At 36.9% G+C, this 17676-nt stretch overlaps 1 protein-coding gene across 4 annotated transcripts in view; it reads left to right on the forward strand.

The window, feature by feature from the left end:
• EPC2 (enhancer of polycomb homolog 2) overlaps positions 1 to 11287 on the forward strand; it is a 113038-nt gene extending 101751 nt beyond the window's left edge. For 3 of the 4 annotated variants that reach the window (XM_004757859.3, XM_004757860.3, XM_004757861.3), the window contains 4 exons: positions 5434 to 5570; positions 7381 to 7540; positions 8478 to 8811; positions 10020 to 11287. In XM_004757859.3, coding sequence (XP_004757916.1) covers positions 5434 to 5570; positions 7381 to 7540; positions 8478 to 8811; positions 10020 to 10092 — 704 coding nt within the window. In that variant the 3' untranslated portion in view covers positions 10093 to 11287. The remainder of the gene's footprint in view (positions 1 to 5433; positions 5571 to 7380; positions 7541 to 8477; positions 8812 to 10019) is intronic. The other variant, XM_045066563.1, reaches the window with a different exon arrangement.
• Positions 11288 to 17676: the final 6389 nt, after the last annotated feature.

Here is a 17676-nt window from a genome sequence, read left to right on the forward strand (position 1 = left end):
CCTGGGGCACCTGGCAGTTTCAGTTGGTATAAAATGTGACTCTTGATCTCAGGGTTGTGAGTTCAAGCCCCATGTTGGGTGTAGAGACTACTTTTGAATGAATGAAAGAATCTTTATTGTTTCAGACTTGAAGAGCTGGATTAACTTACATTTAACCTTGGTTTTGACTAACACATGGATGCAGTGAGCATTTTTTCCCTCCCATTTGTCTTCATATATTGAATAGATATTAGTACCCTTTTGACCAGCTGCAAATATTTTAACATTACCAATTTGTAAGAACATCAGTACTATGGACAGTTTTCCAGGAGAAATTCTTGATTTTAAAATTTTTGTCCGGTTCTTTTTCATTCTTAAATTGTTACGAAATGTTTGCAAGTGTAAAAGTCTTTGAATAGGTAAAACTACATTTTCACAACTAGCCAAGGTACTTCACAAGGTTTCGTTTTTAACTTATGGTTGCTTCCAAAGGCATGAGAAATAGGTTCAGATTTCAGGAATTAAAAGATTTTAGTTACACTGCTCAAGGAAATAATACTAAAATTTCAGTTGTAACTATTTAGGTTGGGTATCAGAAGTTAAAATGGGTCTTTAAAGATTTTATTTTATTTTTTAAGCAATCTCTACACCCAATGTGGGACTCAAACCTATAACCCTCAGATCAGGAATCACACACTCTACCAACTGAGCCAATCAGATGCCCCTTAAATGGGTCTTTATTTTCTTTATTCTTACATTTGATTTGTTCCTCATTCTTCATCCCCTCACCCCTGACCGTACCTCCCATCTTCCCCCATTGTACCCTCACAGTTTTGCAGTCTGTTCATTAGTTTGCCTTTAACTGTGAGAGTTACATTATAAAGATGTGTGTAGTCCTAGGCAAATAATGTCAACTTTGAAGGATAGAAAGATTTATCCTCACAGTAGCTCTGATGGTTTATGTGAACTTTCACTTTCGCTAGAACTACAAGGTTTAAAATAGGTCTCTCTTCCTCACCCCCGTCAGCCCCAGATCTCTCTTTTAAAACAAAAGTACATATAGTCAACATTGCTTCAATAAAGCATATATTAAGACTTTTTTGTAACAAAGACCTACCCTGTAGATGAAGAAATACTGCATAATAGTATATTCATTTTGACTTTTAGATAACCTTTACTGCCATATTAGATGTTCTTCATTAAACTATGAAAACATGATCTAGGCTAGTGTTTAAAAAAATCCGCATCTTCCCAAGAATACACACTTTATTAGCCCACTTAGAGAAACACTGCATTAAAAATAATTTTTAAAAGGCACACAAACACAAAAATCATATGTTCATGTTCTGTTGTGAGATGATCATCCAGAAGATCCAGAATGTGTTTCCTTTAGATTTTTCTTCTGCTAGCAAATACTTAGGAAGACTTCTCACATAAGAATACTTCTGTGGGCCCAAGTTTAAGAAACAGTGATCTTGGACTTTAGAATTATTAAACCAGTGTAAAATATAGTGGAGATACCTTGAGTATATTTTTGATGGATCACTGTCAGAATATTGGAGGGAAAGCTAATAAGGGGTCAGCCTAGCAGATCACCATACAGAAACCACATACCTGAAAAGTGAAAGATGAAATGAGAATGCCTAGGACTTTTGAAAACAAAATCAACATTCCAAGGATGGTGACAGATATTCTAAGAAAAAATACATAGATTCATCTAGTGAGCAAAGCAAATGATAAATCTAAGATGAGTAATGAGCCAGATACCAAAAATTTAAAAAAAAAAACCAGAAAGCTTAGGGGCTTTAGTGAAAAACAGACTATTGGTTATATACACAAAATATTTAGAAATGCAAGTACACCACTGATGTGTATAGAATGATATATTTGCATATATAAGGAGGAAAGTTATATAATATGTATACCTATCTTTCAGCATGTATTAACCATAGAGATTTGGAAAACTTCCTACTCCAATAAAAGGACACTTCCCATCTTTCTAGATTAATGAAATACTGCTCCCTTCACAAAACAGATTTGTGGTTACTTTTAAACTGGCAGGACTTGTAGGGATGGAGTAGCTTAGACTTATGACCAGCATAAATTTCAGTTTTAATCTAGTAACTTACGAGCAATTAGTGGAAAGAACTTGGCTCGGCCCTAAGCAATAGAAGCAGATAGGTTTTTTGTTGTTCTTCATTCCCAGTTCCGTTTTTTCCGCTATAACCCCCTCCCCCCGCCCAAGGCTAGTCTCCCTTATTGTCTATCTCATCGCTAAACAGATTTCTTCACACTGTAACTGCGACCTTTCCCAGCATGTTTTAATGTTCGCCTTTTGATGACTGCAAGTCAGTGTACAAAATAAATTTCTTGTGAAAGTATCTGAGTAATTTATGAAAGGAAGAATAATCAGTAGAGATGGTGCTTTCAGTCAAACCACCCACCAAGTCTACCTACCATTAAGGCAGCCGTAACAATGAAAATTCAGTATGGTGCCTGTGCCATTAAAATCGTATATTTCTTACCACTTTCCATCCACCCTAACAAAATGAAAGGATTTTTTGTATGTGTTCTAATTCTGTGCCACAGTTATTAATTGCTCTTTTTGTCTAAAGAGTTGAAATAATACTGAACAATGTTCCAGAAGATTCTGAATGAGGAACATCAGCTTGTTTTCAAGCCCAAAACTTGATAGTAAAGAATTAGATGTAAAAAATGAATGTAACATGCTAAGCTTGAGGAGAAAAAAAAGTGTCATTTTTTTCAAGTATAATCTTAGAATTAAATTGAGTTTATATCAGTGATTCTCAACCAGTAATGGGATCAGGGATGAAATTTTTGGCATTAGAGTTAGCCTAGGTTTATAAAGGTTAGGAAACACTGATCATTAATTTGAATAATTTGAATTGAGTCTTGTTGAAATTTTAATGAGTTTTCTATGAGGAAAAGGATGGGGTTCCTGAGCAGATTTATGGTCTCAACAGAAAAGGGCAATAAGTAGACATATCCTCTCTTCCCCAAAAGAGACAGCCTTTTTAATATATATGTAAATGATCATCCATTCATAAAAAAAAGTAGAACACCTATAGTTGGCAGTACTTTGCTAGTTATAGACTACTGGCACAGGCACCTATAGTTGGCAGTACTTTGCTAGTCATAGACTACCAAGTAATATATATATTTTTTAATTAAAAAGTGCTTTTTGTTCTTTGTACTAGTTTAGGTTCATAGTTACTCTGAATTAGTGAGATTTCTGTGTCATGATTTTCTGAATTAAAAGATTTTGAAGAAGAAGATTCTCAGTGTTCTCTCTCTGTGTTTTGAAATAGCCTTAAACGTATATTCACTTAATTTGGTTTGTTCCTCACATTATCACTGTAACCTCCCATCTTTCACCACAACAAAAAAACTCAGCTCTAGGTGAACATAATGCTGAGGGAGTAGACGGTGCTAACACCAGATTCCAAGTCCATTTCATTTGAATTGGCACACTGTACACCTAAGACTTAAACAGATTTATTTGGGTTTAACTTAAGATTTTTCCTTTCTGCCTTTTATCTAATAAACTATTTTTCATCCCTTTCCCAAGGTTTTCAAACAGCTGGAAATTCATGAATACTTCACATTTTCATTTGATTTTGAAGATTGTAAATTTAGAATTAAAAATACTTTTTTCATTTAAAAATAGAACACTTGCAGTGAATTTAACATGTGCAGACAAAGAAAACATTTGATTTTGTTGGTAATTCAGTAAGATAACTAATGTGTACTTCAAAAACACAGGTAATATTAAAATTTTGGAGTGAGCACTTTCACAGCCCCAGGTCTTTTAATCTCCTAAAAATAAAATTGCTATCTAAGAACTATTTTTCCTTCATAGTCCAATACAAATTTTAATGATAATATTGCAGAACAGAAATGAAATCCTGTCTAATGCTTTGTCCATCTCTGGGACCTAACTCCCTTTTCATAGAAAATAGACTATTATTCATAACATATATTATACCATCACATTTTTTAAAGTTTCTCATTTGTAATTGTACCAAATGGAAAACTTGGGGGTAGGGGGGTAGTTAAGTAACTTCGGTTGAGGGTGTAGTCTTCTAGCTAAACCCCTTTAGGTCCTGTTGATTTGATTGCTCAATTGCATTTAAAGGTTGACTCATTAGTTGGTATTTTTGATGTATTTTTTCTTTCCAACACCACCACAGGACTTTATCACAAGAACATTTATAGTTTATTTTGCCCTATATTCACTTAACTCTTAATGTAGCAGTCTGCATCATCATGGATAGTAAATACTTGCTGATTCAAAGAAATAGTTGGGAGAGAGGAAAGAAAGCAATGAAAAATAGAGGAAAATTATCTAGTAGTAGATGTATTCTGATGGGACTTAGAATTTCTTGGTTTTGATAATGTACTAACTTCTCTGGAAATAGCTTTGGGTCCTCAACTCAGTTCATCAGTGATCTACTTGAAAACCAGTGAATGAAAATGTAGAAAAATGTTGCCTGTTACAACTTTTTCTTAGCTAATCTTAAATGAAAGTTTTAGATGTCTTTTTTTTTTTTTTTTAAGATTTTATTTATTTATTTGACAGACGGAGATCGCAAATAGGCAGAGAGGCAGGCAGAGACGGGGGAGAGGGGGGACGGGCTCCCCGCTGATCAGAGATCCTGATGTGGGGATCGATCCCAGGACCCTGGGATCATGACCTGAGCCGAAGGCAGAGGCTTTAACACACTGAGCTACCCAGGCACCCCTTAGATGTCTTATTTTTACTTGAAATCTAACTTTCATTAACACTGTATGACATTATATCGGAGGATGCATTCTACCTTTAATTTTCTGAATAATTCTCTGATTTCTAGCCCATATTTATATTTGGGTTTATCTTAAGATTTTTATTTTTATATTTTAGGTTTAACTTAAGACTTACTTTAGCAAAAGATCTATATTGGCTTAAAACGAATGATTATACTAGGTGAACATCTTTGTCCTCTACTCTGATTTATAATCAGAGAAAATGCCCTAAATGGAAACCAGCAATAAGGATTGTTTACAGTCTTGCAGATGGTCCTGCTTTCTTACTAAGGCCATCACTTAGTCATTATAATTGTTTGCATTAATAAATGAAAGTTTTTCTCATTATATAGTTACCAAGATAGAGTGAACTAAGCGTGATCTCAAAGACACGAAGTCTGAATAAATGGTTAGAATCTTCATGTTAGAACTATGTTACACAGTAAATACATATAGGAGCTTTTTTAGCATGTGACATTAGAAGATTGTGGATGTAAGCATAAACCAGTTTTGCTTTTTATTGGGTTTTTGCAGATGTATGATTTACAGTTGCTTTTCATCTTGCACAATCATTTTATATTGTATTCTGCTTGTGTTGTTAAGAAAGTACTTTAAAACATACTTATTTCTGAAATGAATGTCCTTTACCAGTAACAGGGGGTATCACAGAAGAGCAGTTTCAGACACATCAACAGCAATTAGTTCAAATGCAAAGGCAGCAGCTTGCTCAGCTTCAGCAGAAACAGCAATCTCAGCATTCCTCACAACAGACACATCCAAAAGCACAGGTAAACTTGTCTTTCAGTCATGGTTGTATTTTTTTTTTCCTCCCCTTTCATAATTACATAATTTTGTTCAATTTTAGTCAGTTCACAGAGGATAATCTTGATAGTTTTCTATTTAATGAGGGAAGTACTTCAATCAAATATGGTATTTGTAATTCAGGAAAGAAGCTACTTTGTTTTAAAGCGTTATTGAGAATTTGTAGAAGAAATTATATACTGTTAGAACTATCATCACCACCCCTACAGCCCCCAAAACTTCTTTTTTCTTTTTTCTTTTTTTATATATTAGAGAGCATGAATTTGGTGGAGGGGCAGAGGGAGAGGGAAAAGCAGACCCCCTGCTGAGCAAGGAGCACAATGCAGGACTTGATCCCAGGACCCTAGGTTCACGACCTGAGCCGAAAGCAGACACTTAACCCAACTGAGCCACCTAAGCGCCCTATTTCTTTTTTCCCCTAGAATATAACTTTTCTACCCCTTTCCTAAACTGTGTGTTTAAGTGCCATTTGGATGTGCCCAATGTGCTGAGAGATAATTCTCTTGAATTATACAGTAAATCTAAACAACATAGCCCCTTGTCTCTTTGAACCACATTCCCCTGAAGAAAAAAATTGCCGTCAGGTGAAGTTGTTTTCCGTAGGCATGATTAAATGAATACGCTAGAGATAAGAATAAAAATAACTTATGAAATTGTAATTGCCAGAAGAAACTCGCCCTGCAAGCACCTTGATAAAAGCCCTGTAAGACTTATTTTGAATTCGTGGCCTCCAGAACTGTATGAGAATAAGATTCTGTTGTTTAAGCCACTAAAAATAAAGCTGTAATTGAAAAGTTGTTTCAAATTTGAGCCATCTGAAAGAAAGACATCTAGCATTTTAGGTCTTAATTCTGTTGCTTCATAATTCCACAAGTAATTCTGAAGGAATAACTGAGATGAGCTTAGTCTTCGTTGTATTCTGTGAGCTCTCAGGTCAGCATCTGCTGATGGAAGTTCAGTTCAGCCTCGGGATCACTAGATATGCTAACCTTGCAAATCCTGAATCCAACAACATGAAAATATCAGTGACATCAGGACCCCTCATCATTCTTCTAGCATCCAGTTGGATTTGGGACTGGCCACCATTCTAGAGCTGTTGACTGTTACTAACAGCCAACCAGTTTCATACAGAAACAAGAGTAATAGCCATTAAACTTTGTTTGCTTTTCTCTTGGGTAACTAACCTCCTGCAGGTTTAGACCAGACATGTTTTTACATTGTGATAAAAGTGATAAAAGTTCCTATGATTTCCTTTTGTCCATAGTATCTAGATTATCGAGTATTTTTTTTTAATTTTTTTAATATCTTTAATTTTTTTTTTTTTTTAGATTTTTATTTATTTGACAGAGATCACAAGTCGGCAGAGAGGCAGGCAGAGAGAGAGGAGGAAGCAGGCTCCCTGCTGAGCAGAGAGCCCGATGCAGGGCTCGATCCCAGGACCCCAAATCATGACCCGAGCCAAAGGCAGAGGCTTAACCCACTGAGCCACCCAGGTGCCCCTATCGAGTATTTTTAAAGGAATTTGTTAACACTGGAAAAATTAATAGAGTATTAAAGGTTTGAGGTTTTTAATTCCCTAGTTCTGTCTCCAGAATAGTTGCTTCTCAGTTTTTAGTCATTTCCCTGCTTCATATGCCAAAAATAGTCTGTGGAGTCCTAGATCTCTTAATCTAAACACTTCTCACTGTTCAAGATGAAAAAGGCAGCTGTCTTTTGATTCGCCCATTTCTTAATCACATCTGAAAAATTGAAAGTGTAATTTTGTTGCTCTTACAGGGCTCAAGCACCTCTGACTGTATGTCTAAAACACTTGACTCAGCCAGCGCCCACTTTGCTGCATCCGCAGTGGTCAGTGCACCTGTTCCAAGTCGTGGTGAGGTAGCCAAGGAGCAGAACACTGGCCACAACAACATAAACGGTGTTGTCCAACCTTCAGGTAAGCCTCTGGTTTCGTGTAGTGACTTATTAGGTCAAAGTTGTAACTCACTGATTTGAAATATGGTTATTATTTAAATGCAAAGTGAAAGCATTGTACAAGAAGTCAGTCAGGACTCTTCAGAATTTCTTTGGATATGTGTGGTGGAATAGCTGAATGTTTTCTAGAATTGACATAGCACCTGCTCCCTGTTTCCTCCTGCATCCACTAGATAACTTCTGTATAACTTTTCCACCCTCCCTAGTTTTATCCATGTACTATCAGTTCCTTCATATGCAAGGAAACATATTGAGCTAATTGCTGACCATCACCATGGAATTAATCGATGCAGTGAAAAAAGGCAAAATATAATCCACGTTGATTTCTCAGTAAACTTGAAAATTGGTTTACTATCCTACCAGCCCATCAAACTGCTTTCTCTGTCTCCTCTTCTTGAAATACAGTAATACCCTGGATCCTTGTCTGCTTCTTACTACCCCTTGAGTCCTCAAAGACTTGCTGTTCTTATCAGCTTTCAACTACCACTCAGACCCTAGGCTTTTCCACTTGCTTTTAGATATACCCATGATACTGATTGCCCCTTTCTTACTGATTTCTTCTTGCATGTGTAAATTCTGATGCAGTTCAAAACTATCATTTCCACATGCTTTCAACCTCCAGAGAGGACTTCTCTGGCCCAGTGTTTCCTACTTTCCAAATAGGGATGCAACAGAATACTTTGTAAAACCCTTTTATGCAGGCCAGTAGAAAGATCTGCCTTTGGGGTTGTAACAGGTAAATATGTTGTGATTAGGAGCTCGCTTTGAAGAGGTTATTATGTGGAAAATTAATATGGTATTTAATTAATATGATGTTTGTACTTTTTATTAAACTCCTGATTTTTTGAGAGTTTAATGTCTCATGATACAAATTGAATGATTTTCTTTTCCTCCTTCAGGAACCTCTAAAACATTATACTCCACCAATATGGCTTTATCATCCAGCCCAGGGATTTCCGCTGTACAGCTTGTAAGGACAGTTGGCCACACCACTACAAACCACTTAATCCCAGCATTGTGCACAAGCAGTCCTCAAACACTTCCCATGAACAATTCCTGCCTGACAAATGCAGTGCACCTCAATAATGTCAGTGTTGTTTCTCCAGTCAACGTGCATATCAATACACGGACTTCAGCACCATCGCCAACAGCCTTAAAACTTGCCACAGTTGCTGCCAGTATGGACAGAGTGCCAAAGGTTACTCCTAGCAGTGCCATTAGCAGCATAGCAAGGTGTGTGTGTTTGTGTGTGTTTCCAGTACTATCTATCCTCTGCTGGCTATCCTGTAGGAAGAAAAAGACTTTTTTTTTTTTTTTTAACTGCCTAAGCAATAGTTGTTTATTGATTGACTTGCTTTTTAAACAGATACTGAGATCAGCTTAGTGTTGAGTTCTTTGACTTAGATTCTTTTGTTTGAGGTCACTAGGAAGATGCTTAAATGACAGTCATATAAAAGTATTAAAAACAAGGGGGGAAAAACACATCAAATAAAAACAATAAACCCCCAAGAAATACATCAAAAAATATTTTAGAAGCTTCAGTCTCCTGTTACTTTTTGGTAGCATAGACAGTTGGGAAGGTTAGAGGAGGTGTTATTACTTCCATGTAAGAGCTTTTATTTTCAAATCAAGATTTGTGTTCCCTTCAGTATTACACATAAAGGGAAAGTAAGTTATTTTCTCTCTGTAATAAAATTGAGAATATTCGGGATGCCTGGGTGGCTCAGTTGGTTAAGCGGCTGCCTTCGGCTCAGGTCATGACCCCAGCATCCTGAGATCCAGTCCCACACTGGGCTCCTTGCTTGGCAGGGAGCCTGCTTCTCCCTCTGCCTCTGCCTGCCACTCTGTCTGCCTGTGCTTGCTCTCGCTTCTCTCTCTATGACAAATAAATAGATAAAATCTTTAAAAAAAAAAAAATTTGAGAATATTCTGAGATTAGCTAAATCTGTGATAATATATTTCAGGGTATGTTTTTATATTTCTCTCTGATACTAATACATGAGAGCAGTGCATCGAAACAGTTGAGGTGCATGAATTAATAACTACATGACCTTAAACCTATAAAATTAAAGTATAATGTAAAGTAAGTAATACTGTGCTTCTAATGATTATTCTTTTTGAGCATTATATGCTTCATCTATTGTAAAAAACTTGGATGGTCCTGTGTTACATTTCATGAGTAGTTTGTCATTGGCTTCAACTAAAATACTATGTTAAATTACTGTGTTTCCTAAGTAAACAGTTAAAACCAAGTAATTACAAATTAATAGGATTTCTTAGCTGAAAAAAAACTTGCCCTCATTCCTGTATAGAAATGATAAAAATGGGAAATACTCTTGTGAAGTATGTGTTTAGTTGTAGTTACATAAAAAGTGTCTGTAAATACTGCTAATGTATTCTAGAGAGCACTAATGTTTATTTTACTCTTGGCCTTTTTTTAGAGAGAACCATGAACCTGAGAGATTGGGCTTAAATGGAATAGCAGAGACAACAGTAGCTATGGAAGTGACATAACCTAAAACATGTGGCTTTTGACCTGTGCTGATGGTGTGCAGTCATTCATATTCCAGCTGAATGCAAAAGGCGACACACTCTGTGGATCACAGAGTGTAACAATGGACCTAAATGGACTACAGTATATCGGATATTAAATCGATATATGATGTATATTTTGTAAAATTGGGAAAATCACTACCTTGTAAAATAGTTTATTTGTATCATCAATATTATTTCTGTTACTTGAATAGTAGATATTCATCATCATGCTTTTGCACTTGAATTTGCAACTGAATGGATTTTAAAAAATAATTCTTTAATGGGATCATGAGCATGAAATGGGATCCTGCATCACTTGTTTTAACTATTTATTTTGCCATGTTTACATTTTGTATCTTGTAAAAATAAATCCAACTTTGTGTCTAAAAAGTTAAAGATTCATAGCTAGGAAATGAAATTCTTGTAATTTTTTTCTAAAGGAACTGTAAAGTTTTCACTTGGTTCATTTTGTTTCACAATTTGACTAGATGGACTTTTTGGTAAATACTAGTGGCATTTCACTGTCAAATATGAAGTTCAAGGCAAAATAGTATTTTCTATTACTGTGCAGGGGAAAGGGATGGATCGATACATGCAAATTTAATGTAGTAACTCACTTTTCCATATATTTTGAATGTATATTTCTATTTATAATACCAGTTTATAAAAAATAATTACACAGGAAAAATGGACTAGGAAAAATTATGCATCTAGCACATTTAAACTGTGCAGATAAGAAAATTTTTCAAGGATTACATTTTATCTGAAGACTGCGTATTTTAACTGGCTTAAAAACTGTAACACACCACATAAAGGATATTTTACCAGGTATGTATTGCATCATATCATTGCAATAATTATTGGAAGTCTAGATATCGAGCCATCCCAGGTGTTGGGAGGGGGGGAGGGTTGTGGCAAGATTGTCTTTTCAATTTTGGAGAGTTTTCCTGTGGCTACAAGGCAAGTAACGGGTTGGAAAAAGTCTGACTGTAAGCGTTGGACACCTTCATAGTGTAGTGTTTTAGTGACTTTTTTTATACGGTTCTTGTAAATTAGATACGTGTAGTGGTGTTTCAGAATGTTTGTTTATGCACTAGTTCAGACAACTTTCCCTGTTACTTGTTCTTGATAAGTGAAAACTGCAGGGAAATAAAAATACATATCAAAACATGGACATGCTGCATATGTGTTTATTTCACAATGTGCACACAATATAAGTGAAAACTTAAGGGAGATGATAGCACTTAACAGCACTTTTCATTTTCACAGTGCTTTCCAAGCATTAATGAAAAGAATTATAAGAAGCTCATCTGTGGGCACTATTGGGTTTCAGATAATCCAATATAAACTACCTTTGATATGAAAAGTTCTTAAAATATTTTACGGAATGTAAGCAATTTGCAGTATAACATTCATTGAACTCTCATAAATGAGCCTCATTTTATAAATAAAAGTTTAGAGTAGAATTATATTGCAAGGGGGTTTTGTCAAGTAAGTACTGGGAAATGTAAATATTTTTAATGAATATGATTAAAACCATTTCAAACTTACATAATTTTATACTTTACATTTTTTATATCTGCAGTCCTGAAAGTTGTAAATTGATATGTCAGTTGAATTAATGGGCCAAGATTTCTGCTGAGAGTGGTTTTTATTCAGGTCCTAAATGTGTAAAGCAATTTATGGTCAAAACCACAGAAAAAAATAAATTTAATTTCTTCATTGGTTGTGACCTGATAGGATCCATGCTCGTTTCTGCCATACTACCTCTGGAGTTACTCATTGCTGATGCTATAAAGGAAATAATTTTGATTTGATTTGTATTATGACTGTGTTCATTCTGCTTTTAGTTGGATGTATCTCCTTGCTATTAAGAACTTAACAACTTTAGTGCCAATTTTGGAGAAAGCTTTTTTTTCCATTTTACTAAGTAAAGCATGAAGTGAATTTGCCTTATGTGATATACATGTTATAAATAATTGAAGTAAAGCAAAAGAACTATCCATTTGTACAGTTTCTGGAAATGTGGCAAATCCAGAACTTATCAAAGACTGGTGACCAATTTATTTGTTCCTTTTGAAGTAAAATAGAAAAATAAGCCTTCCTTATTTTGGTGGTTGTAACTGTTTCACAGATGGCATTTCAGTTACTTGCACACACATTTTTCCAGTTCTTTTCAAAAACTTTTAAGTGACAAAATACTTAGTTTCACCTTATTAAAAAATTGTTTGTCTTTGCACTGGCCCTCCACTGGGCAATACCACCATACCTTGGTTTCTGAGGAAACTAGTATTGGTACTTGTAGTTCAGTAGCCTTCTAGAAACCTTGGAGAGTGGGTTTTTTGTTTTTGTTGGGATCAGTAGGTTGGTTAATTGGGTTTTTTGGGCTTTTTGTTTTTAAACAAAAGGATAACTCTCATGTCCTGGGGTATCTTATAATTTGATATAGATAGAAATATTTATATAAACTTACAAGATAATCATTATGACCAGTTATTTTGATGTGGCTGTAAGTATATTTGAGGATGTTTTACATACCTTTTTTTTTTTTTTTTTTTTGGCAAAAGACCAAAGGAAAAATAAAATCTGGAGGACATTTACAAAATTACTTATGTCACACACACACATTCTTTTTTAAAAATAGGGAGGTACAGTATTTCCACCTTCACTTAGTGTTTAGTGTTTATTACCAAGGTTGCTTTTTCTGTGGGAAGAAGAACAGTAAGGAAGACTAACATTTTAGAGACTTACCCCTAGTATATACTACTATATTTGAATGTAATGTTATATTTTGAACAGATTTTTTTGATCAATAATATACTTCTGACAGAAATGTCTCATTCCTTTACTAACTTGGCAAACTATTAAATTTCAAAAAGTTAAGTGTATTTCAAGAAATTTACTATTATGTAAGACGAGGCTTTTTTCATTAGTAATTGGAATATACTCATGTCTAACATCATGGAGCATGTAGTTTTCTCTTAGTGATTTTTTTTTTTTCATTTTGTTCTAACAATTATATAAGTTCCAGTAATATCCCCATTTTACAAATCAGGAAAGTGAAGCTTGGAGAAATCAAACAACTTGCCCTATGTCACATAACTGATAAGTCACTGAGCCAGGAATTAAATTTAGGTAGTCACCACACTTCCAACCACTGCTTCCCATCTTTAAAGTGGAAGTTCTCTTCAAGGAAGTACTTACTGTACTTCTCAGTCCACTTGACAGCATCTGTAGCAAGCAGAGCCTCAACCTTATTTAGAAAACAGCCTCCCTCAATCTTACACCACCAGGCAATGTTTTGTTTTGTGTTTCCAAGACTGAGTGCATTAGATCCAACTTTGGCTTCTAGCCATCCACCAAGCAACCCCAAATCCGTTTATCCTCAGTCAGCCAGACTTAGCCAGTAAGTGCTTACAGCTCTCAATCAGCATGGGGCCTTGGGAGCTACATCTGGGCAAGGACTTGACTGAATTTTAGCCTCTTCTGGACCTTGGTTTCCCCATCTGAAAGATGAGCAAGTTCCTGGGACACCTGGGTGACTCAGTGGGTTAAGCCTCTGCCTTCGGCTCAGGTCATGATCTCAGGGTCCTGGGATCGAGCCCCGAATTGGGCTAACTGCTCAACAGGGAGCCTGCTTCCCCCCCTCTCTGCCTGCCTTTCTGCCTACTTGTGGTCGCTCTCTCTGTCAAATAAAAATCTTTAAGACAAGCAAGTTCCCAAAATTCCAGAAAGGAGGCCACTAACGAATTGGTGAGGGATTAAGTATGGCCCATGTCCCATTGGTTTCTCCCCAAGGAGCTAAATGATGTGGGAGTTAAGGCTGAGCATACAGTTACTCCAGAGCTGCTTTTTTTAAGTCATTAATGTCATCAAGGCAGACTAGCATATGGACAATTGTATTCCAAAAGGTAAAGTAGCCGAGTTTGTGTGGAACCAATAATTCTAGCTAGCTTCAGTGACTATGGGTCTCCAAAAGTCATAAGGAATCTATTATTTTTCAGAGGTGTCAGTGAAGAAAACAAGTTTTCAGTGAAGAAAACAAGACAGACCATAGTACAGTAGAATATCGGAATTTATCAGAACAGAATTTAGTGAGTGTGGTTTTAACCCTTTCTCTACCATTTAATTGGCAGGTGATTTTAATATCTTCATATCTCTGAACTTGGATCAGAAGATGAATGGGTAGAATTAGATAATCTGTAACATCTCCACCACCTTTGATACTACAGGGATCAAATCTCCCACTTCCCCAGGTTGTTCCCTTACTTCCCAGAAAAATCACTGTCCCTGTTACTTTCACTATCAATTAATTTAGCAGCAGTATTCAAAAGAATCAGTAACAAATCAGACCTCATATACCTTCCTACTATGCCTTTTCCATTCCCATTATCTGAAGGGGAACTGTTTAATTTCAAACGGGCTTTGAACTTTTTAGCTGTGGCTTACTACAAAGCTTAAAATTTAAACAGAGAAGAAGGAGGTTAACACTAAGCCACATATTTCTCCAGCAATTACTTACTTGGTACCAAATTTTAGGCTTGGACTTTTTCTAAGTGAGGTCTTCTGTGTCATACTAGGATTAAGAGTTCTACATGTACTTAAGTATTTGCGTACTTCAGATGTTATGTTCATGAACTCCCCCTTGTAATATCATTGTGTATTTGAACAAAACCCCTACTGGACTGGCTAACTGATTAGAATACTATTGCAAGTCAAGGTGACAAAATATCTCTGAACATTGACCCTTCCTCAGAGTGAACATCATCCTCAGGAAAGCCTACAATTCTGCAATTACCTTTATTGCTAGAACAAAAGAGATTGACTCCAATCACAAAAAGAAAATTATACCACCTTCAGTATACAAACTCTTGATTTAGTCAATAGCATATTCTACAACAATCACATTTTCTTTTTGCTCATGTTGAAAACCTTTAACCATTGGTGCATAAATGAACAATGTGTTCTTCCTCTGTTCAGTGCCAGAGACACTGGAGGTCATGGCATGCACACACAGTTTCTGTCTTACTGATGCCTGTCTCATGTGCTGTTCTCACTGCCATAAGTAGCTTTTGGCCAGGGGCCACATGAGCCCAGAGTAGGGGTAACCAAGATGCAGGATCTCAGCTTTCAACATGGCATCTATGCGATCTGCTGAGGAATAAACTACTACAAACAAACCATATATTATATGTGAGTTAGGAGCAAACGAAAATGAAGGTGGAGCTGCTCTTTGTTCACATCAGGAAGCTCAAGTAGGGAAGAATCCACTTCTAAGCTCCCTCAGGTTGTACACAGAATTCACCTCCTTGTGGCTATAGAACTCATAGTGATTTGCTTCTTCGAAGGTAGCAATGGAAGAGTGTCTGCTATGTGAAGTCCCTGCTTCAGAGAAGACTAGACCTTCTTGACAGGCCCATCTGATTAGCTCAGGTTCATGCATTAATCACATTTGTATAATTCTTTCACTTACTCTGCTCGGTTAGAAGCAAGTCACAGGCTTTGCTCACACTCAAGAGGAGGGAATTACACAGAGATACTAGGAGAGGGGAATTACAGGGCCACCCACAGGCATACCCGTCCCACTGGTGTAATTGGATTAGCCCTGGCCCACTAATTGCTCTCTCCCTGCCTTCCCCCATCTCAGTATCTTGGATTAACTTCAAAAGAACAACATATTTTTAATCAACATTTAAGGTACACTGTAGTGCAAACATTTTTCCATTTTATAAATCATAAATTGTACAGTTCTGGGTGTTAGGAGGGCAGGTCCAGTCTGGCCATAAGGTTGGCCATCATCAGCGTGAAAGCTTTGTGGAAACTGGAGTGGATGAGATCAGGTAGAAAAAGAGGAGGAGGGGCACCTGGGTGGCTCAGTGGGTTAAAGCCTCTGCCTTCGGCTCAGGTCATGATCCCGGGGTCCGGATCGAGCCCCGCATCGGGCTCTCTGCTCAGCAGGGAGCCTGCTTCCTTTCCTCTCTCTCTGCCTCTCTGCCTCCCTGTGATTTCTGTCTGTCAAAATAAATAAAATCTTTAAAAAAAAGAAAAGAAAAGAAAAGAAAAGAAAAAGAGGAGGAATAGCAGAAGAGTGAACAGTCAAACCTCAGCCTCCATGTGGCCAGAGGAGTGGGAAGGGACAGAAGAGACAGGTAGCAATCAGGGAAGAGGAGCTGTGACCCAAGGGCTTTTAACTGCCTTCGGAAGAACCATGCAGAGATAGAGTGCAAATGGGTAGATGTGAGTGTTGTGATTGGTAAAGAAATAAGAGGTGGTGAGAGTTCAGCAGGGGGATGAAAAGTAATGACACGATGAGAAAGCCTGACTTCAAGTCCTTTCCAGCACTTCTAGCTATCACAAGCACTTCAGAGAGCTTTGAAAAGTACAGATGTGTGGGGGTCTCATCCCAGGCTGGTTGAATCAAGATTTCCAAAAGTGGGTTGGGATACCAGTATTTTTTGTTTTAGTTCTTTTGTCTGTTCATGTGATCAGTTCGTTGATTGGGGTTTTTTTGTTTGTAAGTTCAATAGATGGTGTTTGTTGGTTGGAGGTAACATTAGGAATGACCAGTCTGATCTTTCTGTTTACTAGTTATAATCATAAACAAGTAACTTTACTAAAAAGCTCAGAAGGGATTTTCTTAGTTATCAAATAAGGAGGGTTAAATAATTTCCCTACTCCCATTAGTTCCAAAGAAATACAAAGAATGCCTCTCACTGAGCAAACTCCATATTCAGCCACTGCTCAATATGAAGCATTCCTTATAACAAATACTGTTGTTCCCCTCTCTTTTAATGGTTTCAGATTGTATGCCTTAAAAAAATAATTCTGTCTTAGAGTTCTCAAATTAACATGGTGGTTATGTAAATTCTCTACAGCAATTGGTAAATATACCTCATACTTCCCCATTTCAAGAAATCTAAATTCTAATCTAACCACCTCCAGAACATTATCGTGCTCAGAGAAAATTACTCCCCGTAATGATCTAACAATCTCTTTTTAAACACTCTGTTCACTCCAGTGTTAACAGGTCTTCAGGCCCTCGAGACCTCGGCTGTCAGCAACCACTTTCCGACTGTATACTACCACTCTGGTATTTGACTACAAGAACAAAGTTACTGTCTTCAGGAAGCCGTTGAGGAGAATTTTGCTTGCATAACATTACACAGCATTGGAGCTTCTCTTTCCCAGGACCTCTTTGCTTCTATGTACTACTTTCTGCCATGGATTTGAATACTATTTTTATCCCAGAGACTTTAAAATTTTAATCTTTATCACAGAACTCTGCTCTAACTTCCACTCTTTCACATCCAAGGCTCTGTTGACAGCAGCACTTCCAAATCTTACAGACCTGCCAAAACATGTCTTGCCTGCATACTTCCACATCAGCCTCCACCACCTCCTCAGGCCATGTCCACACAGCCCAGGCTCTACCCTCTCAGCTATGGCACCACCAGGCACCTAACCATTTTGATCCCTCCCTTTCCTCATCCCAGCCCTGTTCCAATCCATCCACAAGTCTTCTGACATGAGCTCCACAATGTGCATGGTTTCCATCCATTTTTC

This window comes from Mustela putorius, unplaced genomic scaffold (assembly GCF_011764305.1).
Source record: "Mustela putorius furo isolate JIRA1106 unplaced genomic scaffold, ASM1176430v1.1 tig00003867_pilon_pilon_pilon, whole genome shotgun sequence".
Lineage (NCBI taxonomy): Eukaryota > Metazoa > Chordata > Mammalia > Carnivora > Mustelidae > Mustela > Mustela putorius.